Raw genomic sequence first — 26,309 nt, forward strand, 5'->3', positions numbered from 1 at the left:
AACAAGCGCGCCTTAACAACGGTGGCACCTAAGATTCGATGAAATACGGTAGTTCCTTCGGGCGGTGGCGGCGGCCCCGCCCCACGATCGGCCCCGCCCACCGGCACTGAGCGCAGGCGCAGAGCTGCCGGCCCCGCCCCCAGCCGCCGAGCTTCGCTCCCCGCTCGCCGACAAGCGCCGGCTGCCAGATGGCGGACCCTGAGCTGCAGCTGGTGGCGCGGCGCATCCGCAGCTTCCCGGACTTCCCTGTCCCGGGGGTGCTGTTCAGGTGCGGGCCGGCCGACCACGTGGTCCGCGCGGACGGACGGACGGACGGAGCGGGGCACGGGAGGGCGGCGGCGCGGGGCCCGGTCCCGACCCCTGGGGTCACCCGGCCTGCTCTTGCGTGCCAGGGACATCTCGCCCCTCCTGAAGGACCCCGACTCCTTCCGCGCCTCCATCAGCCTCCTGGCGAACCACCTGAAGAAGACCCACGGCGGCAAGATCGACTACATCGTGGGCAAGCGGAGGGGCCGGGGGCGGGTGCCTGAACCCCAGGGGGACGCCCCGGGAGGCCGTGCGGTTGGCGGGGTCGCCGGGTCTGCGCCAGGCCCCGTGAGGGTGGCGTGTGCGCTCCTCTCCCCCGGGCAGAGCGAACACAGGACGGACGCCCCGCGGTTGCTTGGGAGGGGCTCGGGGGGCGACCCTCAGGGGACACGCCGAACGCTGCACGGGTGTTTGGTGGGTTGTAGGGATGGACCCGCTGCGCCCCACGTTGCAGCCTGAGGGTGGGTACGGCGGAGGGCAGCGTCCCCCCCCAACCAAGTTCCTGGCCCTCAGCTCCGGACACGTGGGGCCCCGCGGCTGAATTTCCCCAGGGAGGGTCTGACCAGTCTCTCCCTCTCCAATGTGTACTGAGCCGCGGGCCGGGCCCTTTCCCCACGCGCACCCTGGAAGGTCTTGTCCCTGTGCGAGCCCCTCTCCTGGCCCGCCCGTGGCTCCCCGCCTCTGGGAGGGCCCACAGCCTTCCACTTGGCTGAGTCCTCCAGGGGGTTCCTTCCGGAAGCTGCTGCCACTGCACCCCTGGGTGGGGTGAGGGCCTGCGCTGCCCCTTTCCAGGCAGATGCTGCTTTTAAGGATGACAAGAGGCGTTCAAGTCTGATCCATGGTCACTGCTAGCCCGTTAGAGATGGGGAGAAGTCCGGTCACTCCCCTGAGGCCACGCAGTCACGTACAGGCCCGTGCCAGACACACCTGGCCCTTGGCCCCGGCTCCCCAGCTCCCATCAGCACCCAGCACTCCCTGTGCCCGGTGGGTGCAAGAGGACGGATGTCGTTGGTCCTGTAGCTGGAGCCGACAGAGCTAGGGGCCTTCTGTCACTGCAGAGGCTCCGTGTCCTCTTCCAGCACTGGCCCACGGGGAGCTCGTGCTGCGGTGCCCCCCAGCTGCCCCTTGACACCCCAGCTCTCGCCAACAGGCCTGGACTCCAGAGGATTTCTGTTCGGCCCCTCCCTGGCCCAGGAGCTTGGCTTGGGCTGCGTGCTCATCCGAAAACGAGGGAAGCTCCCTGGCCCCACTGTGTCTGCCTCATACACCCTGGAATATGGCAAGGTGAGTGGGCTGCGTGCACCGCTTGGGTCCCCGAGGGATAGTTGTGGGGTCAGTGGCCCTGCCGTGGGTGGTGCTCAGCCTGAGACACCAGGCTAGCTCACGCAGCCAGGAAACCGCTGGGTGGGTTGAGAGTGGGGCTCAGACCGTGTGGCGTCCTGTCAGCGTCACCTCCCAGGCCATTTCCAGACACATGCAGACCGTGGGCCTGCTTCCCATCTGCAGGCTGAGCTGGAAATCCAGAGAGACGCCCTGGAGCCGGGGCAGAAGGTGGTTGTCGTGGACGATCTGCTGGCCACTGGCGGTGAGGGTCTCCCCCCAGCAGAGGGCCTGGCAGGAGGGCTGCTAGGGCTGCAAGGAAGTGCCTCACCGCAGGAGTGAGAAGTGGACTGGGGCCCCGGCACTCTACAGTTTACCCGTGAGCAGCAGGACCCTGCACGGCCATTGGGAGCCTTGTCAGCATACCAACCCCCTCCCCCCACCCAGGAACCATGCGGGCAGCCTGTGAGCTGCTGGGCCAGCTGCAGGCCGAGGTGCTGGAGTGCGTGAGCCTCGTGGAGCTGACGTCGCTGAAGGGCAGGGAGAAGCTGACGCCCGTGCCCTTCTTCTCTCTCCTGCAGTTCGAGTGACTCTGGCCCCATCCTGGCAGGGAGGAGGTCCAGCCCGGTGGCTGGCTCTGGCCGCCAGGGGGCACCAGCCATCCGCCTGGACTTTTTTTTTTTTTTAATTTTGTAAGGGTTTTGTGCAGTTGTCTTTCTCTGGTGCTTAGGCCACCGTTGGGGTCCTTCCTGCGGGCTGTGGGGGTGCCAAGGCCTGGAGCCAGCGGCTCCGGCTGGGGCCCAGCCCCAGGCCCCTGCAGTTGCACTCACAAACACCACGAGAAGTGAATAAACTGATTTGCTAGAATGGCTGCTCTCGGTCCACGTGCCAGGGTGGGGTCTGGCCTTGGGGCCGGGACATGCAGGGACCCCCCCCAATGGCAGGCTGCACAGGCCTGTCTATGGCACCGTGTGGTTCTGTCCTCACAGAGGGCAAACAGGAGACCGGTGTGGCCTGGGGCGGCTTCCAGATGCGGGAAGTGCTGGTCTGTGTTGCTGGGGCTGGTTCCTTCTGGGGGCTCCAGGGAGACCGTCTCCTGGCTTTCCCAGCTTCTAGAGCCTCGGGGCCGGCGGCTTACCACTCTCCAGGCTTGCAGGCTGCCTCCCTCTTACAAGGGTCCAGCGGGGACGCCAAGCCCACTGGACCATCCAGGATTCCCACATCGACGTCCAGGGGGGCATTCTGCCAACCGCCTAACCTCCTGCCCCACTTCCCTGCACCCCAAACACAGCAAAGACAAAGTCCCCAACAGAAACCAGTTTAATGACGATACGACGCACCAGGGGAGGCCTACTGCCCAGAGAGCCTGGTGGGGAGTTCAGAAGGGGGAAAAGTGCATGGTGTTCCTAAAGGGAGTAAAACAGACACAGCGGGCCGGGCCAGGGACCGGAAGCCCATGTCTGCGAGGCGCTCACAGCACCGCCTCCGCGCGGGCAAGGCGGGCCAGCCGTGTGATGACCTCTGCCAGGTCAGCAGCCTTGTCCAGCTTGACATAGGTGTCCGTGCGGATGTGGTGGAGGCTGAGCCAGTTGGGCAGCAGCTCGGAGAGGAGCCGCACGTGCTGCTCCATCTCCCCTGCAGACGGAGAGGGGTGTGAGGCTGGGGCCCATGCACACCTGAGTGGGCGCTAAGCCCCCATGGGGTGGGTGTCTGGGCCGTCAGCAGGCCTTCCTTAGGACCAGCCCTCCCCCTCTCGCCCACACCCGCCAAGCCTGTCCATGCCCCCAAGAAGCAGAGTGAACAGTGGAAAGATGGGGGACAGCCTTGCCAAGGAGCTGACCCTCCCACTGAGCCCCACGCCGGTCCTGGTCCCGGTCCCCAGGAGGGAGCTGCCGGTCCCGTGGGGCGCAGGGCCGTCCGAGGGGCTGCAGGGTGACCGGCTGGGTTGTGAGCAGAGGCTCAAGAGGTGACCTCAAGGGCACTGTGCCTGCCCAGCACACACCACAGACCCCACACGTGGGGAGCAGCCGGTCCACGGTGCCCACCCTCACCCGGGAGCCGGGGACACGGGGAGGGCGCAGCACACACCGGGGCTCATGGCTGCAGGGTAGCTGCCGAGCATCCTGCTGCAGGTCACCTCCATGGTGAGCGCTGGCTTCCGCGCAGACACGAAGACGCCGCGCAGCACGCGGGCCAGCTCGGGCAGCCGCTCCAGCCTCTGCAGGCGCATCTCCTGCTCTGGCCGCCGCGTCATCTGGGCCAGCTGCTTCCGTTTCTCCTTGCACCGGATCTGCAGGGGGCCAGGGGGCAGTCAGGGCAAGGCCAGCCCCGTGGCCCCCCTGCCGGGCCCCCCAACACTCACCCTCTCCAGCAGGTCCTGGGACAACCCCCTCAGGGCCGCAGGCGGGGCGGCCGGTGGGGCGGCCAGCAGGGCAGGGCTGGGGGACCCAGGGCTGCTGGGCTGAGCCGTACGCAAAGCCAGGTCATTCAGGGCCTTTTCCATCTGCAGCAGGTCAGAAGGGAGAAATGAGGAGCAGCCCCCCTGCCCAGGAGTCGCCGTCTGTCCAGCCCAAGCACCCTGTGCATCCGGGCACGAGGGGAGGGCACCTCCCGCCACCCGCGAGGCACTTGGCCAAGGATGGAGCCTGTCAGATACCCACGTGGAGGTCAGCCTGCCCTGCCCCGTCATCCCGGACACAGTCTCACCCTGGGCGACAGGAGGCTGCAGGCACGGGCCAGCACCTCCTGGGCTGTGGCCAGCTTCTCCGTGGTGGGCGGCTGGGGCAGCTCGGCCGGCTCGATGTCAGGCACCTCGTCCACGTTGAAGCGTGGGTGCCAGCGTGTGAGCTGGTCCTCGGGCACCACCATGGGAGGGTTCAGGGAGGCCAGGAAGGCCTGTGTGCAAAGGACACAGGACGTGCCGGGTGACCCTGGGCACATCTGCGTGGGGGCAGGCAAAGCTGCTGGGCTCCTGTCCCAGCTGAGCGACCTCGGGCAAGGTCCTGCACCTGAGCGCCAGGTGTTCGGCTGGGCCAAGAGCCAGAAACAGCAGCCACCAGCACCCACTGAGCCCGTCATGCACCTCCCAGGGCCTGAGGCTGCCATGCTGAGCTCCTCCCCCTCAGCTAGGGGACCGGGCCCAGGGCCCCCCGCCCAGCCCGCACCCACCCTGCAGGAGGCAGCCATAGGAGGGGCTCAGAGAACTCTAGAGAGGACCTGGTTCTTGCAGGTAGGAGCGAGCCCTGACAGGAGGAGGGGACGGAGGACAGGGCGGGCTGGGGAGAGGCTTCCTCCAGGGGTGGAGCTGGCCATCCCGGGGCGCGCACTCACCCTGTGGTGCTCACGGACGCGCTCCACCAGATTCTGGCTGAAGACCTGCCGGCGCTGCAGGAGGCGTGAGGCCGTGAGCTGGGGCGCCGTGTTGCCGGCCTCTGTGGGCAGAGCTCAGGCCTGAGTCCCCAGCCCCGAGACCCCGGGCATCGTAGGAGGCCGGGGACCCAACGCCTAACACCCATGCTCAAAACCGTGGCCCTGGCAGGGAACCGGACGCTCAGGGCTACGTGAGCTCAGCCACAGCACACTCACCCTGGTCCAGCAGCGGCTCGATGGTAAGCTGGTAATCAGACCTCTTAACGCCGTCCTTGAAGGTGGGGACATTGCGCTCCTGGCGGAAGCGGTAGGAAGCAGGGTACACAGTTCTGATCTGACCAACATTGCGCTCCTCAAAGCGCCTACGGAACAAGGTGCTGGGGTCAGAGAGCGGCCGGCAGGGCATACGGCAGACTCCGCAGGCAGGGGGAGGGCCCCACTCGTGGCGGGCCACTCACTTGCGCATCATGTCCTGGACGCCCTGCTTGACTTTGGCAAAGGTCACGGTCTCGGAGCGGTTGTAGAGCATGCCCACGATGGTGTCCATGCTGCGGAACATCTCCGCCAGCACTTGGTACTTGTAAGGAAGCACGAGGCTCGGGGGCCCTGGCTGGGCCAGGGCATGGAAGCGCTGGTAGGCAGGGGCCTTCTGTCCACTGCCAGGGAGGGATCCAGGCGTCAGGGGAAGCAGCAGACCCACACCCCTCCAGCACCAACAGCAGGCAGGCAATGTGGCCAGGGAGACCCCAGAGTCGGGGCTTGAGAACCACTCCCCTGACACACCACACCCCCGTTCCCATGGCCCCCGCACACCCCGTGTCCCCATCATGCACATGGCTGGAGGTGCAGACAGAAAGGCATAGCTCCAAACCTAGCTCTGCCATGTCCTGCCTGGCAACCTAGGGAAGTCCCTGGCCACCCCCAACCCTGGTTCCCTCATCTCTAAGAGGCACTCGATGACCACAGGGGCTGGGGAGGACAGACATGGCTACAGGGGACAAATACCCAATAACGGCGAGCTGTTGACAGCATCTGAAGCTCACAAGGGCCCCCTGCGGCAAGAAGTGGCACCTCTCACGGATGGAGGCCAGGGTGCGGAGCTAGCCAGTGGCAGGGCTGGGATCTGAGAGCCTCATCACCTGCACGGCTTCCATGGAAGGAGCAGCCCTGGCCTCTACCCAGTCCTGTCCTCCCACCAGCCTAGCCTTTCCTCCGGTGCCTGACCACCCACCCAGGACTCACCATGGCCCTGCTGGGTGCCCCTGGTCCTCGGGCACGCTGGGTTCCCCAGCATCCTTCCTCTGGGCACTTGCCCTCAGCTCCTGGGCCCGGGCCCCTAGCTCCCGTGCCCGCTGTAGGCACGACTTGAGCTCAGAAAAAGTGACTTTTGAGGAAGCCTGTGGACACAAGATGCCTTCAGCTGGCCATTCACACCCACATCACTCTACCTCCCCCACCCTGGGTCCAACCTCACCTTCTCCCGAGCGGCCAGGCAGGGCTGCAGACCTGCTGAGAGAGGGGCCTGCTCTGGGGAGCCGGGGACAGCGGGGGCAGCCGGGTCAGCAGGGGCAGCCGGATCAACGGGGGCAGCGAGGGCAGCAGAGACAGTGGGGTCAGCCAGGTCAGCGGGGGCAGCTGGGGCAGTCGGGTCAGCCGGGTCAGCGGGAGCAGCTGGAGCAGCGGGGGCAGCTGGGGCAGTCGGGTCAGCCGGGTCAGCGGGATCCGAGACCTGGTGGGCAGAACGCCAAAGTGAACGAGTGGACGAGACTGCGGTGGGAGGGAGTCCTCCCTCCCTCAGCTAGCTAGAGCACGCGCTGCTGGGGGCACCAGTGGAGGTTTTTGCTGGAGTCGAGCCAGAGGAGCGGGCCCATCGCCTGCTTCCTGTTCTTCGCCGGCCTGGCCCCCCGCCCAGGCTCGCAGGCAGGCCAGACGTCTACCAGCCCGCGGAGCCCTGGCCCTCCTCACGCCAGCACCTGGGCGCCCTCGCTGCGGAGCTCTGTGCCCGGTTCTCGCGGCGGCCACAGCACACCTGCCCCCTGCCGTCTGCGGTGACCGGGCCCCAGGCCTGCTGCACCGTTTCCTGCTGCGGCTCGGGGCCTGTTCCCCGCTCGCTGCACCGTCTGCAGCCAGACCCCCGGTCCGCGTCCCCCGCCCCCGCCCCGGTCTCAGTTTCCCCCGTCACCGTGTCGGCCGGCAGCCGCAGCCTCCGGCGCGCGGGCGGCGCAGGGTGGTCGCGCGCGGGCTCGGCGGGCGGGCGGGCACGCTTGCGGCTGCCGCCCGGGGTGCGGGCCGGGGCGCCGGGCGCGGGCTTGGCGGGGCTTGGGGTGCGCCAGACCGGCTTGACCCGCGGCGGCGCGGCGCGGAGCCCGGGGCGGCGGCGCGCGAAGAAGTCGGTGAGTCGGGGCTGTGCCATGGCGGGACCGGGGACACGAACAGGGACCTGGTACCGCGCAGGACCGAAGCGGTGCCGCGCTCCGCGCCGATTTTCCCGCCGCGCCTGGCCCCGCCCCCCGGACGGAACCATCGGCGGGGGCGGGGCGGCCGGGAAATGGACGCGTCCAGGCACATGCGCGGGGACGCTCTCGCGGCTGCGCAGGCGCGCGCAGGCGCCGCAGCGCGGTGCTCGTCGCGCCGGACTCGAGGTGGCGGGTGAGCTGGGCCTGGGGCGGACGCGGAGCCCGTGCGGTCCGGGAGAAGAGAGCGATGCCACGCTGCTTCCTGCTGCGGTTAACACCAGGCACCGTTGAGTGACGCTGGCCCTCGGCGGCGTCCCTGGGCAGGGTCGGCGGCCAGACCCCGGCGTCTCTCCGCGGGTGCGAATTCTGCGTCAGGGAGGCTGTTGGGCAAGAAGAGCGGCGTTCGGGAGGATCGGGGAAGGGGGTGTTGGTCCCGGAGGGGCCGCTGCCGCCGGGGACCCGCGGGAGGCCCGGAGCGCCCTGTAGAGGGCCTCTCGGTGGGGGAAAGTGCCCGGAGGCGGCGGTTGCCGTGGGCGAGGAGGGGAGCGCACAGCGACGCCCGTGCTTTGGGAACAGCAGCTGCCCAGGGAGCGGGGTGGAAGGTGGCAGCCGGCGTGCTTAAGCCTGGGCTCTGTGACCGGTCTGTGGCGGTGTGTGCCCTGGGCCACCGCGCCGGAGGCAAGCATTGCCCTGCGTCGGAACGGACCTCTCCAAATGTAAGCCTGCTGTGCGTTATAGAGCGAAATGTGCAGGATCCTGGGACTGTAGTGACAGCACACGTTCTAGGCACAGCCTCTTCGTAAGGCCAGCGGAGACAGGGGGACTTTGCACATCTTTCCGTCTGTAGCTGCTTATCGCGAAGGAGGCAGCTGTCTTCTCTCCCAGATACGCTGTGGTTCCCGCGCGCGCTCTCTTTCACATTTAGAAAGTGAAGGAACACCTGGCTTTGGAGAGTCCGGGCAGCTGGATCTAACCACAAGTGACTCCAGTATCTGGCTCCCAGCCCTTGCTCTCTGTAGATAAGCTGATGAGCAGGAGGCCTCCCCAGAGCTTCCGGAATGCTGAGACGTTTCTACCAGCATTTCATTTGTCTTGCCACCTGCCCGCCCACCAGCCTGGAACCACAGAGTGCTGACTAGGCTCATGCCCCCCAAGAGAGCTGAGTGAGGTGATGGGAGGCAGGGCCCCTCAGGAGAGGACACCCTGCCTGCCTGGCTCCACATGGCTGTGTGACAAGAGCATGCACTCCCAGGCACATCCACCTGGGGAGGACTTCTGGGAGGGACAGAGGCACACATTGCTGTGTTCTGGCCAGCTCCCCGGGGGCACTAGTCTGGAGGTGGAAGCAGGCCCTAGGAGGCCCTGAGTGGCTCTGGGGATAGCTGAGGGGTCTTGTAGGATCCAGAACATGAATCCAAAATGTGTCGGTCCCATGTGGGATGAGGCAAGTCTGGGGACGTAACAGTGCTGTCTTCATTCGCTCCTCACAACCAGCCATCGGGAGGGGGGCATGCCATACAGCAGGAGCCTGGGGACCAGCTCCAGTGCCAATGTCCGTCCCGTTGCAGTGTGTCTGGCCATGCCACTGTGAACTTTTAATGTCACTCCTGGTGACTCGGCCTGTTTGGGATGACTTAAGCCTGTGGAGCAGCTGCTGCTTAGAAAATTGTCTGCCCACTTACAGTGATGGGGTTCAGCAGCCACCTCTGGAAGTTGTGACCCCCACCTTCCAGTCACCACTGATTGGATGGCAGGCCCACAGCTGAACCAATCAGATCCTCTCCTTGGACCCAAGACTGGCATTGGAACCACCCTTCTGTCACCTCTGGCTGTGGGAAGTGAGATGGAGTAGGACAGCCACCGTCCTCCATGTGTATGGAGAGAGAGATAGTGAGCAAGGGACCGTGTCACCCAGGGACACCCAGCCAGACCCAGCAGCTGACCCAGATGGTTTGCAGTGGTTCTAGTTTGCTGTCATGGGAGACCCACAGCTTTCAAGATGGCCCGGGTTTTTATGGAGCAGCCTCTAGCCTCTCCCATACCTCTGCGTCTTTTGCCTAAAGTGCCTCTGAGTGAGTTTCTATTTCTTCCAACCCAAGGAGGCTGGATGAAAGCCTGGTCAAAAGGTTGATCCATATGCGGCTGCATTAATAAAAGTATAGAGTCTAGAATAAGGTAAGTGAATGCCCCTCTCTGCTCTGTTTGCCCATGCTCCCCTGAAGTGTCATGTTGGCTTATAGGTATGAAATGTTAAGGCTAGAATGTCTTCAGGAGAGAGAGAGAGATCAGCAGATCACAAAGGGGCTAGAACCCTTGTTTCTGGATGTGTACCCTGAAGAAACTGGGAGACTGGGGACTATGCCTTCATTCATGTGATCACCCGGTATTTACTGAGTGCCCACTGGGAGCCTGGCGGCCAAAGGCCCAGTACAGGCCAGGCCACTGAGGGTCCACTCTGTATCAGGTTGAGAACAAGACAGGAGGGCCCTGCCCTCAAGGAGCTCACATTCTAGTGGAGAGAGACAGAAATTAGTTTAATTAAAAAAATTTCAGGGGCGTGTGGGTGGCTCAGTCGGTTAGGCAGCTCAGGTCATGATCTCAGGGTCCCGGGATCAAGCCCCGCATTGGGCTCCCTGCTCAGCAGGGAGTCTGCTTCTCCCTCTGCCTGTGCTGCTCCCCTGCTTGTGCGCTCTCGCTCGCTCGCTCACTCTCTCTCAAATAAATAAAATCTTAAAAAAAAATTTTTTTTTTAAATCATTTTAAATAAAGAATATAAAACCTGGTCATGAGATGGAGTGACTGGGGGGGCCACTTTAGATCTGAGGGTTCAGGGAGGCCTCTTGGAGAGGATGACACTGAAGGGCAAGAAGGAAGGGCCTCGGGAATATCTGATAGAGGACACAGTAGGGAATAGAACCAGACCATCACCACCACCATCACCATCGTTTTTTGTTTTTTTTTGTTTTTTTTTAAAGATTTATTTTATTTATTTTATTTATTTTATTTTTTTTTTTAAGATTTTATTTATTTATTTGAGAGAGAGAATGAGAGACAGAGAGCATGAGAGGGGGGAGGGTCAGAGGGAGAAGCAGGCTCCCTGCTGAGCAGGGAGCCCGACGCGGGACTCGATCCCGGGACTCCAGGATCATGACCTGAGCCGAAGGCAGTCGCTTAACCGACTGAGCCACCCAGGCGCCCCATCACCATCGTTTTAACCACACTCCAAAAAATGGCTAGAGTTGCAGTATGTTCTGAGTTTGAGTTACAGCCGCGTCTGCCCAGCTGTAACTTCCCTAGAACCCATCCCACCTCCTGCTCTGCCTTCGAACATGAGCACAGCCCGAATGACTGCACCTCGACTGCTCCATGCTGCTGCTGTTGGCTCGGAACAGCCACTTCCCAGGGGTGTGCAGTGCCTGGCAATTTGCAAAGCAGCGCTACGAAACAATAACAGCTGGGCTCTGTTGAGGTGTGCTTTGTGCGGGCCCCGTTCCCCACAACCGGGAGGCCTGACCTGTCTCACCCTCAGAGCGGACCTACGAGCCATACCCCATTTGTGGGTGAAGAAGCCACGACTTGTAAGGCATAAAACTGGTGCACCAAGGAGCCTGCTCTGCTCGCCCACCTCCACCTCTCAGTCGGTGACTCCTTCCCTAAGAGACCAGACAGTAGCAGGAGAGGATGGAATTCAGGCTTCAGGGATCCCCTGAGCCCTGATAGAGCCTGTCACCTGCTGCCACGGGGGCGATGTTCATGGTCTTGGCTTACGATGCGATGTCCATAGCCAAACCTGGAGGCAGCTTGACCTTCAGTGAAGAAGCCTGCAACTTGGCTCTTTGTCCACCAGATGTGATGGGACAAATGGGAGGGTGAAGAAGCTGCTGCTGCCCACAGGCTGAGTGACCTGGGAGGCTTCCTCTCCTCCCCAAGCCTCACAATCGTACTTATCAAGGGGACCTCACGGAACGCGCTCTCAGCAGAGACCTGGGAAAGCGAACGTAGCTTCAAGTTCCGATAGGACGGTGACCACATCAACAGCACACCTGGTTGCAGAGAATGTCAGGGTGGGAATAGGGCACACTGTGTCTTGGTCCACGTGTGAGCGTCCAGAGCCGCAGCCCCAACAGAAACGTGGCGGGGGGGGGGGGGCGCCTGGGTGGCTCAGTTGGTTGAGCGACTGCCTTCGGCTCAGGTCATGATCCTGGAGTCCCGGGATCGAGTCCCGCATCGGGCTCCCTGCTCAGCGGGGGGTCTGCTTCTCCCTCTGACCCTCCTCCCTCTCATGTGCTTGCTCTCTCTCATTCTCTCTCTCAAATAAATAAAATCTTAAAAAAAAAAAAGAAACGTGGTGGGGGCACAGGTGTAACTACTTTTTCTCGTAGCTACGTTAAGAAAGTAAAAAGAACCAGGTGACAGTCGTTTTAAAGTATATTTTTACTTTACCCATCATATCCCAAATGTTACCATTTGAACAAGTAGCCGATATAAACTTTATTAATGAGCTATGTCACATGGTTCACCACCGTCCAATCACAACCATCACTAAGTCCTAGTTAGTACTTAAGTGCAGTGCGCCCTCCACACCTTACAGCACCTCTCAACTTGGAGCACGCTCAATTTTCACAGAAATACTTGATCTTTGCTCAGATTTCATTAAATTCGCAGCTGGAAACGGGCTCATGTGCCCAAGTTGTTCTGAGGAGACAACATTTCCTGCAAGTGCAGGGGAAAAGCCAGGTCCCAGCGGGCTGGAGGCTGCAGGGCGGGAGTCCCCACGACGGGGCGGCCGGGCACAGGGCAGAGAGGGCGCGCGTCGAGACGCAACGGAACACCCCGGGCCTCCGGCCCCGGCCCGCGGGAGAACGCCCACCCGCGAGACTAGGCCTCGGGCGCAGCCCTGCGCTGTCAATCACGCGACGGGGCGGGGCGTAACTCCAGAAGGGGCGGTGTCTGCGTGGGGCGTGGCCGGAAGGATGGGGCGGGGCCAGGTCGAGTCGACGTGGACCGGTGGGGCGTGGCTCCCGGGGCTAGGTTCGGGGCGCCGGGGCTGGGCGTGGCCGGGAGTGGCAGGGGAGGTACCATCGGTGGGGGCGTGGCTCAATGGTGGGCGTGGCCGGAGCTGAGGCTGGGTCGCGAGTTCCGTCTCCGCAGACCGAGGGGGCGGGCCCCGCTGCGGCGCCAGCTTGTGAGGGTCGCCGGGGTCACCTGGGTCACCTCAGCCCGAGGTCCTGCAGGCTCCGCGCCTCCTGTCCTGACCCCTGCTGCCCTGTCCTCCGTAGAAAGGCGGCCCCCGTGACGATAAGAGCTCACGGGAGAATGCCTGGAACCGCACGAAGAACCTGCGGAACAGTCAGGCCTGAACCCAGGACCTTGCTCCGGGCCCCGCTCGCCGCCGCACCCCCCTCCGCCGTGGCCCTGGACTACCCTCGGGAGGTTCGTAAATGTCCCTCACCTAAGGACTTTGGGGGCCCTGCCACAAGCCACTCCCGATCCAGGTGGGTTAGCTTAGCTGTGCCCTGCGCTGGGGGGGCTCACAGTCCTGCGGAGTGGAAGGCATGTGCTCTGCGCTTTGGGGGCCCAGCGCTGCCCTTGGGGTCGGGGGCTCAGTCCTGCGCGCAGGGGGCTCACAGCCCTGCGCTCGGTGGGGAGGGGCTCACAGCCCTGCGCTCGGTGGGGAGGGGCTCACAGCCCTGCGCTTCGGGGAACTCACAGCCCTGAGCTGGGGGTGCTCAGCCCTGCGGAGCTGGGGGTGCACAGCCCTGCGGAGCGCTTCGGGGGTCTCACAGCCCTGCGCTCGGGGGGTTCACAGCCCTGCGGAGCCGAAGGCTCCTCCCGAACTCAGGAGCCCACTCTGCAGTGAGGAAGGCCCATTCGACAGCATCCACTGCACTCCCACTGGGTGCTGGGCACTGTGCAGGGGCCAGGGGACCATGGCAGTGCCCACTGGGGTAAGTGAAATTTAGTCAAGGGAAACCCCATTAAAAGGGAGCCGGCGGGTCGGCAGGGGGAGCTCTCCCGCCCTGCCACCGCCTGTCCATTGCAGACCCAGCAGGAAGAGGGACTCGGCCTTCCACGGACTTAACCTTGCCCGTGGATACCACTCTACTACTACAGTCTGAGGAAGGGAGCTGGTCTCATGACCTCCCCGCCCCCACACACAACGGCTCCCTCCACCGATGGGAAGCCACCACACTTCCGGTCCCGGTTCACCCCACTGGACTTCTAGTTCATAACAGCACTCCCAACCACCTACTCCTTCCCTCCTTAAAAAAGCACGCCTCTCCTTTGTTCCTCACACTCGCCTATGGTTTTGCTGCCGTTCATTTGTCCCACACTGCAATTCTTTATTCCCTAATCCATCTTTTGCTGGTAAAATATGGGGCAGGGTCTAACATAACACACCTTAAACAGGTCTGTAAACAGGTGCTGTGAAGTCAGCTTCCCCTGGGCCAGCCTTACCCGGCAGAGGTGGACTGTGGAATGACGTTTCCACGGCGACCTGAGTTTTCCCAGAGCCAGCAAGGAGCAGCTCTGGAAAGCCAGGGTTCCTGCAGCCTGGCAGTGAGGGGGGGGGGTGCTGACAGGAGAGGGCACGCAAGGTCATTTTGGCCTCACAGAGCACTTTGGTCTTAAGCCCTGGAAGCCTACACTCAGGAGTGGTGAGGCCAGGTTCCATCCGGGCGGAAGCCTGAGGGGTGGGAGCCAGAGAGAGGCTGAGGCCGACACTTGGGCAGAAGCCTATGACTTTGGGGGCGCCTGGCTGGCTCGTCAGTGGAGCATGAGACTCATCATCTCAAGGTTGTGAGTTCGAGCCCCACATCATCTGACTTTAGTGTAGAAGGGGTGGGCTGAAGATCAGGTCAGATGCCGGCTCATTCATCAACCTGTGTGTGTGGCCTTGGGCACGCGGCTGCACGTATGGGTGACATGGCGTCGCCAGGATCTGTGGCCCACGCGTGTAGCATGCTTGCGTGCCGGAGCGCTCAAGGAGCCAGAACTGAGCAGTCATGAGGAACAGCGGCAGAGTGCGACGTACCCAAGAACAGGACAGGGAAGGCCCGACCCCAGGCTTTGGGCGTGGATGGGAGGGACCGCATACCTGTGTGGCTGGGCAGGAATGGTCAGCAGACCACCAAGGGCTCATAAGACCGCAGAGGAGTTTGCACTTCCTCCTGGGGCTGGCGGGGAGAGAAGCGGCGGACAGATCTGTGTGAAGAGTAGACCCGTCGGTTGCTGTGGAGGACAGGTGAGGGGCAGGGGGCTGTGGAAGCCCCACTGCTGAGAGAGGACAGACGTGGGCAAGGAGGAAGGGCTGAGTGCAGCCCAGCAGGGCCGCCAAGTGACCACATGGGGCCTTGAGTGGCTCTGGCCCGTGGTGAGGAGGCGGGGGCTCAGGACAGGAGAGGGAAAGGGCAGGTCCCGGGGCCCATGGAGGCTTTTTGCCTGGACCTTGATGGAGTGCTGTCCGCCAGGCAAGCCCTGACCACACAGCCCCACCCCGAAGTCTCTGGAAGGTGGGTGTGGGGCCAGGGGCGTGGTCTCTGCTATTGTCAGATCAAAGGCTATTGGGTATCACACATGTTCTTGGCCGGGGCCTCTCTCCACCCGGATTGACAGCAGGGCCCAAGGCAAAGCCTCGCGCAGGACTTTGGGTGGTGGGCCCTGCAGGGAGCCTGTGAGAACGGGACAGCAGGTGGGCTGGAGGGCACCCGTGGAAGACCCATCTCTGCTCAAAGCTGGTGGCTCAGCCACACAGGACCATCCCTCAAAAAGCCAAGGAGATCACATCTGAGGACTGTGCAGGGGAGAAAGGAGAAGAGTGCATCCACCAGCTCTCATGGGTCAGCTACACTCCTCTTCCGGACCTGGTCAGGGATCACAGAGCTCTGGGCCCCATCGGGGTTGGGGGCCTGTGTGTTTCCGTGGTCTCTTGCAGGTGACGTGCCCACTTCAGGGGTGCGGAGTTACCTGAGGCAGAGCCCTGGGGAGCTCTGTCGCAGGGGGTCAGCTGCTGGAGCAGAGCATGGTAAGCACCCGGGCTGTCGGGCCTGCTGGGGTGGCCCAGAAGATGGGGGTAAGTTTGCCAGGTGGGGAGAGGGCCTTCCCAGCAGAGGTATGGCAGAGAGCAAGGCTTTGGGGGGACCCACGCAGCCCTGCATGTTTTGCACAGGCAGTGAAGCAATGTGGCCGGTGGCCCCAGCACTGGGACAGGGTGCCCAGAAACCCTGCGGGGGACCCCGGATCCTGAGGAGGACAGTGACGTGGTCAGGCTCCCCGCGCCTGCCTCCTGGGCCTGAAGGCTCAGGACCTCCCGTCTCCTTCCTTGGCTCCCGGCTGCTTGCTCTTCCGTGGCTGGGCTCTGCCCTCAAGGGCCGGGGCCCTGCTGCCCACTGTCCGCTTGCTGCAGGCAAGGGGGTGCCTTCCCCCCTTCCCTGCACCTGAGCGAGCTGGTGGGTGACCTCCATCCGTGGGACCACAGTGAGGGGCTTTTGTCAGTACCGGTCCAGTGACAGTAAAGAAAACCAGTAGTAACTGAAGGGCTGGCACGGGACCGGCAGAAAGCTGGGAAGCGCCCAGGCCGGAGGGGGCGGGGGCTTCCTCAGTTAAGCCTACTTCAGGAAGTTTCCTGCAAAGGGGGAAGGCTCGGGGTGGCCCAGCACTCTTGAGCTGCTCCAGCTGTCCTGACCCCAGAAGTGCAGGCAGGGAAAGGGCCAAGTGTAGGGGGCAGCCAAGTCTGCACACGGGCCGGGCACTCCTGCTCCCACCAGGCTCCCGGGAGAGCACGGGCCACATGTGAGGGTGCCTGAGTCAGCGGGGCTGGAGGTGCCCGTGAGCGCCCAGGGAGGGCCAGAGAGCCTGCTTTGCCAGGGCCAGGACCTCCCGCTGCTCTGCCCGCCCCCACGGGGCCCAGCTCAGCCCAGATTGGGAAGCGCACTGCTGAGCCTCCCCTGCCCAGACCCCCTGGGTTTGCCGCCCCTGGCTTCCTTCCTGGTGTCGCTGGGGGCAGTAAGGTGTCAGAATTTCCCACCATGAGGGAGTAAGGCGGAGCATGTAGAAGCCGGCTGGCCTGTGGGCTGTGGAGAAACAGGCGTCCTCTCCGCCTTCACACCTAGCTCGGTGAGACGGAGCGCATCCCTGGAAGAAATGAAGCCCCTGCCCAGAGAGGCCCTGAGTCCTCGCAGCAGCCCGGCCTCCCTGCTGTGAGGGCCTCCCCGGGACCCGCCCAGGATGGGAGGTCAGCCGCGGAGTCGGGCGCTGCCCTTCTCTGGGCTCAGTTTGTTCATGTGTTACAAACCCTCTGGTCTTGGTGGCTTTCTTTAAAATTGCTGGTGCACTATTGATCCCTGGCCCAGATCCTAATTGCGAGATGGGGTGATGGCCTGTCCCTCTCATCCTAAACGTCTGTTCGCGGTGCATCTCGGGCTCTGGCGGGGCCGCAATGAGGACGGCCAGGTGGCGGCTCCTCACTCGCCGGACGAGGGATCTCTCCACGTTTGACCTGTTTGCTCCCCTTACTTTCTCTCTCTCTTTCTTTCTTTTTTAGATTTTATTTATTTATTTCAGTGAGAGAGAGAGAACAAGCAGACCCCCCACTGAACAGGAAGCCCGACGTGGGACTCGATCCCAGGACCCCGGGGTCCTGAGATCCTGACCTGAGCCAAAGGCAAATGCTTCACCCACTGAGCCACCCAGGCGCCCCTCCTCTTTCTTTCACCTGCTTTGTGCAAGTTCTGATGCCAGACATTTTTCACAGCCCCTCCTCCCACCCTAAAAGCCGTCTGGATGGTGGAAGTGACCCCATTTCACTGGGGGAACTTGCTCCCCGAGGTCAGCCCGCCCTCTTCGACGCAGCCTTGGTCTCTGCCACTCTGTACCACCCCCTCTGCTTCACCCTGTCCCCACTGCTGCCGGGGACAGTTGTCTTTCCCATGGGCAGGCAGAGCTGGAGAGGCACCAGATGCTGTTCTGGGACAGGCCACGGAGGTCTGGGCAGGGCCATCAGTCACTTGAGGCCTCTCGCCCGTGCTTGCCCGGGGGGCCTGTCAACTCCAGGGGACACTGGACACTGGTCAGGCTCATTGCCGTCGGCCCCTTGCTCGATCTTAGTCCCTCCCATCATCCTGTCCACCTGCAGGCGGTTTTACTGCTGAGATGGGGGTAAGGAAACTGCTGACAAAGCTCTAAAAATCAGGTTCATGTGGAAAATGCCGATTACTCATCAGGTGACGTTTACCAGCTGCAGGTGTGGGTTTCAGGACCTACTTGATTCCTGGTAGAAGTTTGTGAAGGGGGCCTGGCCTCACGCACCTGTGGGCACATCTCTGCGTCGTGGGCTCTAACTCGGCCGGCCTGTGAGGCCAGCAGTGCGTTCCAGATCCAACCTGGTGTTGCTGCTGACTCTGGTCCGCTCACGTCCTGAGCAAGGACAAAGCTGAATGGCAGCAAGGACGCAGGGTCACCAGGCCAATTCTGGGTGGGTGGCTGGGTCGGAGGGCACAGTTCCACGAGGCTGGCTCTGTGCTGCAGGTGGACAGGGCCTGTAGGAGAATCTGGGCCTCTGTGGAGTGGGGTGTGCCCTGACTTTCCGCTGGATCGGGTCCTGTTCTTTGCTTCCAGGAAAGGGGAAACTGAGTGGGAATGTACTTGGGGAAATAAAATAACTCCCCAGAAGCTCGTCAAGTTTTTGGCCAGCTGTCAGGAAAACAACATTCAGAAGAAAGAGCGAATGTGGTTGGCTCTGGGGAGACTCCCGGGTGGGAGGAAGACTCAGGGTGGGCTGCTCAGAAATCATCTTCACCGCGAGTTAAGTGAGCTGTTTCTGGGCTAAAAATCCACAATAGAAGACGTAGCACTTTCACCCGCAAGCGTACGATTCAGCAAGACCAAGCACATTCACGAGGTTGCACAACCACCACAATTTCCCAAACTTTCTCCTCGTCCCAACAGAAACTCTGGCCCCGTTAAGTAATAACTCCCCATACCCTCCCTCCCTCCCTCCCTCCCGGGAACTGCTAGGCTAGTTTCCGTGCCTACGAGTCAGCCTGTCCCGGATGTTTTGCGCAAACGCCATCACGGTGTCTGACTTCTTCGCTTGGGATGGTGAGCTCCCGGGTCATGGGCACACACGGTGGTGGGCCGGCCCTTGGCTCCTGCTCATGGCTGGATAACCTTCCCTTGTGGGTTGTGCTCCATTGTATCTGCCCATCAGTTCGCGGACACTTGGGTGGTTTCCTCCTGAAATTCATGTTTGCGTGTGGGCAGGAAACCACGCCTATATTATCTTTGGGGAAGAGCGCAGCCTGAGTGGTAAAGCCCCCTGTGATGGCCCTTCCTTTCTCCCTCGGGGAACTGACGTTCTTGCTCTTTCAAGACGAAATTACGGATTTCATCAGGAACAATGAACTTAGTAGCACTCTGAGTTGTGGGGTGCTGGGACATCAGGAAGGCTGGACTCAGAGCCTGGCTGGTTCTGTGGCAGAGGACCCCCCCCACCGTGGCCCGTGGTGTCCTCACCTGCGGGGTGACAGTGGGTGTGGCCGAGACGTTCCCCACTCCCCTGCCCGGCAAGGGGGCTGTTCAGGAAGTTCTTTTTCTGAGAATCTGTCCCTGCTGTCCTCAATTTAAATTTATTTTGTGAAAGATGATGCTATATGCATATAGCAAAAAATCTAAACAGCGCAAAAGAGTATTTCACTGATCATTATGTTTCCTTCCCACCCCGATAATGTGGCCTCACCCCTGTGCTCTCTGTCTCTCCACCCTCACCTTCTCTCTCTCCGCCTCTCCTTGTCTGTCTCTCCACCCCTACCCTCTCTCCCTCCCTCTCTCTGCCTCCTGTCTCGTGTGTCCTCCAGGGGTAGTGTAGGCCTGGGCTCTACACCCCTGGGCTTTCTCGGCTGTAATATTGTATCTTAAAGATGGTTTCATGCTGATACACGCAGAGTTGCTACTCTGCCACGGGATACATTGTAATTTATTTAATGTCTCCTGGAGGTGGCAAGTAAGGCTCTGTCCAATCTTGTGCTGCTCATAATTCTGGGACACATGCATTCTGTTCCTTAGGGAGGACACCTGCTGGGCAAGTTCTGAGGCTTCCCCTTCTCTTTGTAGCCCCTGTGTGGGAGCCAGACGGGAAGGGAGGAGCACTGGGAGCCGGTCCCTGAAGCTGCGTGGGGGCTTTGGGGCTGCCTGCTCTGGGACTCCCCTCCCCTTACCCTCATTCTCCGTGTCCTCCTGCTCCCACACCTCAGAGCCTGCTCTTGGGAAAGGGTCTGAAGCCTGTAGCCTAAGCCTTTGGAGGACTTAGTATAAAGGAGTGGTTTTTAAACTTTTTTTTTTTTTTTGCATTTAAACTCTTTATACAAACAAGGTTATCTTTTGCCCCCCATATGGGAGACAGCTCGTCCCACTGAAGCACTAGAGGGGGGAGGAGGGCCCACCCTGGTCTTCCTACCTATGCAGATTTCAAAATCACTGGTTTAAAGTATGCCTTAGACCCCTCTAATGTCAGAGTGGAGAACCCTCCCTCAGAGGTTATTGACCTCAGTCCTCTTATTTCACTCTTGCGGGCAGAGCCCAGAGAAGGGCAGTGGTGAGCCAGGACTCACCGAGGTTAGGGGTGCCCGCCCCTGCCCTTCTGCTTTAGGGGGGGTCTGTTTTCTGACACTGTGGACACTTCATTAGAAGGCGGTATGCTGGCGTAGGACTCCTCTGAGAAGGTGAGGGAGAGTTGGGTGGTTGGGACTGTGGCCAGTGGACCTACAGACTGTTCCTTCAAGGCCTGTGCAGGTGGACATCAGTGTCTTGAGCGTGGGGACCCCCTCACCTGCCCCCATGATCGCCCCAAGGGCAGGCCAGGCAGAGGAAAGGGTGAGGGGAGGCCTCAGTCTAGCTCATATTTATTCTGCCCGGTTCACACTGCTGGTGCTCTGGGGGGAGCCTTCCTCTTTATCTGCCCTTCAAGCTTCAGTCCACGGCCCAGTGAAGAATGCCTGTGGAGGGGACCGAGGGGACCGACCGTAGTCCTTACTTCTCAGTCTACTCTGAAATCTTCACAACTCTGCTGCTCGGAGCCACAACCCCACCTCACAGATGCTCTGTGAGGCACCAAGAGGAGGGGTGCCTCCTGGGGCCACAGAGCCAGCCGCTGGGGGCGCCAATGTGGGCTAGCGGTTTGGTCATGTTGATGTTGCTGCTGCTTAGAGACCTTGGCCACAACCCCTGCCAATGGATGGCCCTAGGTGGCCAGATGCTGGCTTCCCTTAAGGGTGGCACCAGCTGTCTCCACTAGAGGCTGGGACTAACCAGCTTTTGCAGGTGGGTCCTGGGACTCCCAGACAGCTGGACCTTATGTCCGCAGCCTCCTTGGGGCTCTGGCCTTGGGGAGAAACCCCAAGGCTACAAGTCTCAAAGGGTTCTAGAAAAAGGCCGGGGCCAGACACAACGCCAGTGGGAATTAAGGTGCGAACAAGCAAGCAGAAGAAGAGGCGGGAAGAAAACCGGTCTGCATTGAACACCAGACTTCTGAAAGTCCACATTTCTGGCCTTATTTTTTTTTTTTTTAAGATTTATTTACTTATTTGACAGTGAGCAAGCGACCAGTGGGGAGGGGCAGAGGGAGAGGGAGAGAGGGTCTTAGGCAGACTGGGGGCTGAGCGCAGAGCCCCAGGTGCGGCTTGAGCTCATGACCTGAGCGGAAACCAAGGCTTGACCGACTCTGCCAGCCAGGCGCCTCCGCATTTCTGGCTTTTCCAGTCTGAGGGTCTGGGCCTGGGTTGCCGTTGGCATCAGTAGGTGGGTGTGGAGCGGGTCAGTGCTAGCAGCAGGCTCTCTGGGCCCCCGCCACACCCACCAGCTTCACTGATGCGCTAGGGACCTAGGAGCACACCCATGTGGGCTCTGCCCTTACACTGGGGGACCCTCCCCTTTCTCCTTTCCAAGCTCACGTCGAGGGTGGCAGAGGCCAAACTGAGGGTCTGGGTGACGGCACAGCCTGGACTCAGTCCCTGGCTTGTCCACCCCGGGGACGGGAGGCCCAGGCGGTGCTCTGGCGGCTGTCCCTGCCCTCCTACAGCAAAGTGACCAGCGCCAAGCTGCTGGTGGGGGGTCCCGGTCCTGCGGCTCCGCGCCACCCCACGGCCCCCAGGGGGCGCTGCACGCTCACGTGTGCGGGAGCAAAGCGAAAGTCGCTCCGGCCACGCGGGGCGCAGTGGCGCGTGGGGTGCCGCCTGGGAAGCCCGGCGCTGGGCAGCCTGTCCTGCGCGCCCCGCCCGGGGCCGCCCCGCGCGCACGGCGAGCGGCCGCTCCCAGGCTCTCCCCGGGGCGCGTGCCCACGGGGCTCCCGGGCGCGGACGGCCGGCGGGGCGCGCGGGCCGCGTGGGGGCGCGCAGCGGACCGGGCGCGCCGGCCGTCGGGGCAGCACGGAGGCGGGCACGCCGCGGAGGGCGGGCGGGGGCCGAGCTTATAAGGGCCTGCGGGCGGAGGGGCGGGAGCGCGCCGCCCAGCCGCCGTCCGGCCCTGCGTGGCCTCCGCGAGCCGCCCAGAGCCGCGCGCTGCGCTCCGCCGCTGGGCAGGGCTGGCACCGGCGCGGGCTCGGCGGGCCCCGGGCCGACGCGGAGGACAAGGAAGGGGCGAGGCAGGAGGCGGCGGCGGCCGCGGAGGCGCTCGGGGCGCCGCGGCCCAGCCGGGGGTCCTGGCCGCGGGGCGCGGCACGTGCGACGACCCGCCCTGCGCGCCATGTCCCCTTAGCGCCGCGGCGGCCGAGCGACCCCCGGCCCGCCCCGCGGGCCCCGCGGGCCCCCCGGGCATGGAGCGGCACGTGCTCGGCGCGGCGCTCTACTGGCTGCTGCCCTTCGCGCTCTTGGCCGGTGAGTGGGCGCGGGCGCGGGCGCAGGGGGCTCTGCGCTGGACGAGGGCCGCGGCCCCCCGCTTCCCCGCCCGGACGCCGGGCGAGGAGACTCCCTGGGACGCGCGGCCCGCGGCGCCCGCATTCCAGAAGCATGAGCGCAGCTGGGAGGCCGGGGCCCCGTCCGAGCGCGGGGCCGGGAGGGCGGCGGCGGGTGGGGGTGAGGTGGCACCCGGGCCGGCGAGCGCGCGGAGAGCGGCCGGGGCCTGCGCAGGGACGCGGCGGAGTCGGGGCGCCGGAGGGGCTGGTTTGCTCGCGGGGAAGGGCTGGAGCGGGGACGAGGGGGGCAGGAATCTCTTTCTCTCTTTCGTGTTTAAAAAAAAAAAACCAAAAAAACCAAACGCAGACTTTCATCATGACTTCCTGACCAATCTGGGAGAAGGCGCGCTTCCTGCCTGGAGCTGTTTAACGTGGAGCCTCCGAGCAGAACTAACGTGCATCCGTCCCTCGGTGCCCCGGGCTCGGCCCGGCCCCACCCCCGCGGCCTGGGGCAGGCCTGAGCTTTGGGAAAGATACTTTAGGCTCCTCCCTGGCTTACTCCACAGGGTCTGCCCTGGGCTGGAGGAGGTACGGCCCCCAGAAGGCTCTGGCCTCGGTATTAGAGCTGAGGATCCCCAACCCTGGCATCACTCTTCCCTGCTTGCGGTGGGCATCAGTGCCCCTCGGGCTCTTGGTGCTGTTGAGGCCCCCCCTCTGCAGCCCTCCTGCCTCTGGGTGCCCAGGGCAGAGTGCCCAAGAACGCCTTCCACCCTTCCCACTGTCCTCTGCCCTCGGCCCCTCCACGTGGGGCTGCCTCTACCAGCTGTGAGCTGGAAAGCAGTCTGATTACATGCGTTCAGGGAAACACGGAACGGTTCGCATTGTGGAAGTCTGTCAGGCCGTGGTGGGTGGGGTGTTTTGATTCTGAAAGCCCTTCCAGGGCCTCTTAAGTCACTCCAGGTGGGCCTCTGCCAACTTCTGTCCTAGGTAGGAGCCGGCTTCCCTGGGGGCCGGGAGTGCGTGGGAGACCGAGTGGCCTGCACTTTGGCTCCCAAACAGACTCTGTTTTGATTTTGTGACAGAGAAAGATGGTGAAGTGGGGAAATTTTCAGGACAGGAATCAATGGAAACCATTGAGGTCGGAGAGGAGCGTTTGAGTCAGCCCTGTGTGGACAGGGCCGCCGGGGATCAGCTCAGGGGAGAGTGCCGGGTCACCTGGACCGTTCTCCACGCTGGCTGGCTTTCCTCCTCTTGCCTCTAGACAGCCAGACGTAGAGAGAAGCAGACGAGACCTAGCTGGAGGTGGGAGGGGAGTGCACGGGTAAGCTTCTCAAACGGCAGGTTTCCCTCTGCCCTGCAGTGCACCTGGGCCTCCTTAGCCTGGCCTTGCCGGACCGGGACCCGCGAGGCCCGGGGAGGCCCTGTGGAGGTAGGGGCCCTTCCTGAAGGACGCGCCCCCTGCAGGTGGTGGAGACTCCTGGTGCAGGGTGGCAAACTCTTCCTGTCACGGGCCAGACAGTAAATATTTTCACATCATGAACTCTTCTGGTATTTTTTCCAACCATGAAAACGTGTAAAATCCATTGCTAGCTTGTGGGCTGTACCGAAACAGGTGGCGGGCCAGAATGGGCCGAAGGGCCCGAGTTGGTGGGCCTGATAAGTAGTCGGGGCTCCTGGGCTCTCTGGCTCCCAGCTGGTGCCCATGTGGGGGCCGGGGGTGCCCTCCTTTCTCTGGATGCTTGTGCTAATGCAGGGGCCCCACCTGGGCCCTACCGAAGTCAGCTGGGCAGCTTTTCAACCACAGATGACTAATTCACTATATCCTTTTCGCAGTTTTTGTATAAACCCAAAACGGCCCTGCAAATAAAGTCTGTTTTTCAAACACTCCGACGCCCAGGCCGTGCCCCGCGCTGATTCTGTGTCTGGGTGCAGGGCTTGGCTTTGGTGCTTTTTCTTAAGCTCTGGGAGAGGGTGGTGTGGAACCGACTGAGAGCCCTGCCGTGATACCTGAGACTCTGAGGCTGTCTCTCCCGGCCTGGGCATGGGCAGCTCCCCGGGGACCCTCCTGCTGTCCCGCTGATGGTCCTGCGCAGCCGCTCGGCAGGAGCCATTGGCTCTGCCCCTCTCTGGGCGCCTCCTCATTCCGTGATAGGCTTTGGCTAGAAATGGGTAGTTCCGCAGTGTTTTGGAAGCAAGTGTGTGGATACTGGAGAAGGCGTTTGGCTATTAGTCATGTGTGCCCTGGGCCGGCTCAGGCAGAGGCCGTGGTGAAGGCTTGAGTCATCCTGGAGTGCCCCTCCATTACCCCACGCCACTCCCCGAACAGCCTGCCTGCCTGTGCACCGTGGCGGGGACTCCCCGGCTCCCCAGCGGGGACAGTGCCTCACGTGGCTCCCCGTTGTCCCCGAGCCCTGGGGGCTGAGGACCCCGAGCTGGAAGCTTCTAGGGAGATGTCCGGGCAGGACATTTTGTGATTCCCATAGACTAGGCCACGCCTCCTGACTCTTGACCTAACAGGGGGCCCCCAGAAGCTAACGCCCTGGTCTGAAAGGCAGGTGGGCAGAGCGTGGTAACCGTCACCGACTACGGGAAACCTGTGTGGTGTGGCAACATGACTTCTCCCTGCCGGCCTCCCACCGCAGCCTGGGGCGTCACCTGTAGCAAAGTCCCTGAGCAGTCCTGCTGTTCAGAATGGGGACACTTCCTTTTCATCATTACTATCTCCACACCCTTGTGATCAGGCAGGAAGGCAGCGGGAGGACCGATTTGCAGTGAGCCAGCATGGAGCCTGGGATTGTCGCAGTCACAGGCCAGGCTTTGCAGGTGCCACTAGGAAGGAGAGCACCCAGAACTGCGTGGCCGCGGAGCTGGGGGTGGGCACCGGGACGTGGAGTGAGTCAGCAGGCCGGAGGAGGCTGGTGGACGGGCCCCCAGGTGTGTGCGTGCACGTGAGTGCGTGGGGGGGAAGGGGCGGGCTCGGCCCAGGAGCTGACGGCGGATCGCCCGTGGTCACCCCACCGGCCGCAGGACGTGGAGAGCCCCACGCTGGCCAGGAAGGGTCCTGCAGAGGAAGTGTCTTCTCTGGGGGTGGGAGGAGTCCCCGGGCTCAGATCTCGGCCCCGAGGGCTGCTTCCTGGGCGGTGTCTCCTGTTCTGACAGAGCACTAAATGTGCTCTTGTTGCTGGAAGATGAAGAGAAAGAAGGGGCGGCCTTCTAGACGCCACCTTGTTGGGCCCCAGCGGCTCTGAGCGCCGCCACAGGGGACCGCCTTCTGTGGTGGGGTCCTGAGATGGGGCCAGCCCACGAGAGGGCGGTGGATGCCCCTAGGTCTGCCACCACTTGCCACGGGAAGCCATTCTTGACCACTCTGGCCCTCAGAAATCCCCTTTGCCTTAGAATTCAAGAAAATGCTGGTCTTTATTGTGTTACCTATTTTAGAAGTATGTAGACATTGTTTATGTAGATTCTTTTTTTTTTTTAAGATTTATCTAATTGAAAGAGAGCGAGCGCAAGCAGGAGGAGGGGCAGAGGGACAGACGCCCCGCTGAGCTCAGAGCCCGGGGGGGCGGGGGCAGGCTCCATCCCAGGACCCCGAGATCCCAAATCCAGAGGCAGACATGCATCCGTGCAACTGACTGAGCCACCCAGGCGCTCCTGTGTAGATTTTTTTTTTTTAACGTAGCTCTTTCTCCTTCTGGTTCCCAAAGCACATTTGCACTTCCTCGTGGTCAAAGACTTCAAGTGTTTCAGAAACAATAAGGCAGCACACATCTGCAGTGCAGTAGGTCTCTGCAGAAAGTCTGCCTCCTGCTTTCCTGGGGTGGGGGGCAGTGTGGCTGGCAGCCCCGGCCCGCTCAGCGTGGGGCCGGGCAGGACCACCTGCTCTACACCTGAGCTCTGTCCTGATCCTGACCTTTGAACTGCTCTGAGTTGAGCTTGTTATCTTGATGAGGAACCGAGGGGTTGGGGAAGGT

General features: G+C 62.4%; 3 protein-coding genes across 5 annotated transcripts in view; 2 read left to right on the forward strand and 1 right to left on the reverse strand.

Annotated features, from left to right (window-relative positions):
- The first annotated feature begins 109 nt into the window (after nucleotides 1–109).
- On the forward strand, nucleotides 110–2,493 carry APRT (adenine phosphoribosyltransferase). Its single transcript, XM_045890576.3, has 5 exons — nucleotides 110–268; nucleotides 393–499; nucleotides 1,457–1,590; nucleotides 1,813–1,891; nucleotides 2,074–2,493. Exons 1-5 carry the CDS (start codon nucleotides 189–191, stop codon nucleotides 2,214–2,216), a joined length of 543 nt encoding a protein of 180 aa, XP_045746532.1. The 5' UTR covers nucleotides 110–188; the 3' UTR covers nucleotides 2,217–2,493.
- Nucleotides 2,494–2,656: 163 nt separating this feature from the next.
- Nucleotides 2,657–7,754, reverse strand: CDT1 (chromatin licensing and DNA replication factor 1). The gene is made up of 10 exons (XM_064580966.1): nucleotides 7,178–7,754; nucleotides 6,470–6,724; nucleotides 6,238–6,392; nucleotides 5,454–5,651; nucleotides 5,212–5,357; nucleotides 4,957–5,057; nucleotides 4,333–4,521; nucleotides 3,989–4,129; nucleotides 3,715–3,916; nucleotides 2,657–3,261 (listed from the first exon to the last, which is right to left on the reverse strand). The coding sequence occupies exons 1-10, from the start codon at nucleotides 7,517–7,519 to the stop codon at nucleotides 3,098–3,100; spliced, it is 1,893 nt and encodes a 630-aa protein (XP_064437036.1). The 5' UTR covers nucleotides 7,520–7,754; the 3' UTR covers nucleotides 2,657–3,097.
- A 14,184-nt stretch (nucleotides 7,755–21,938) lies between these two features.
- PIEZO1 (piezo type mechanosensitive ion channel component 1 (Er blood group)) overlaps nucleotides 21,939–26,309 on the forward strand; it is a 55,510-nt gene continuing 51,139 nt past the window's right edge. For all 3 annotated transcript variants that reach the window (XM_064580962.1, XM_064580963.1, XM_064580964.1), the window contains exon 1: nucleotides 21,939–22,318. In XM_064580962.1, the coding sequence (XP_064437032.1) occupies nucleotides 22,258–22,318 (61 nt within the window). In that variant the 5' untranslated portion in view covers nucleotides 21,939–22,257. The remainder of the gene's footprint in view (nucleotides 22,319–26,309) is intronic.

Source organism: Mirounga angustirostris, unplaced genomic scaffold (assembly GCF_029215605.1).
Source record: "Mirounga angustirostris isolate CCGP_5_RB_7025 unplaced genomic scaffold, mMirAng1.0.hap1 SCAF_16, whole genome shotgun sequence".
Taxonomy (NCBI): domain Eukaryota; kingdom Metazoa; phylum Chordata; class Mammalia; order Carnivora; family Phocidae; genus Mirounga; species Mirounga angustirostris.

Excerpts from the sequence above, each read along its gene's own strand:
- APRT (XM_045890576.3), top strand. The coding sequence starts at position 189 with ATGGCGGACCCTGAGCTGCAGCTGGTGGCGCGGCGCATCCGCAGCTTC. Across the intron at positions 269-392 it reads GTCCCGGGGGTGCTGTTCAG|GGACATCTCGCCCCTCCTGA; the intron begins GTGCGGGCCGGC and ends CTTGCGTGCCAG. Across the intron at positions 500-1,456 it reads CAAGATCGACTACATCGTGG|GCCTGGACTCCAGAGGATTT; the intron begins GCAAGCGGAGGG and ends TCTCGCCAACAG.
- CDT1 (XM_064580966.1), bottom strand. The coding sequence starts at position 7,519 with ATGGTTCCGTCCGGGGGGCGGGGCCAGGCGCGGCGGGAAAATCGGCGC. Across the intron at positions 6,393-6,469 it reads GCCTGGCCGCTCGGGAGAAG|GCTTCCTCAAAAGTCACTTT; the intron begins GTGAGGTTGGAC and ends TTGTGTCCACAG. Across the intron at positions 5,652-6,237 it reads GGGCACCCAGCAGGGCCATG|TGGACAGAAGGCCCCTGCCT; the intron begins GTGAGTCCTGGG and ends CCTCCCTGGCAG.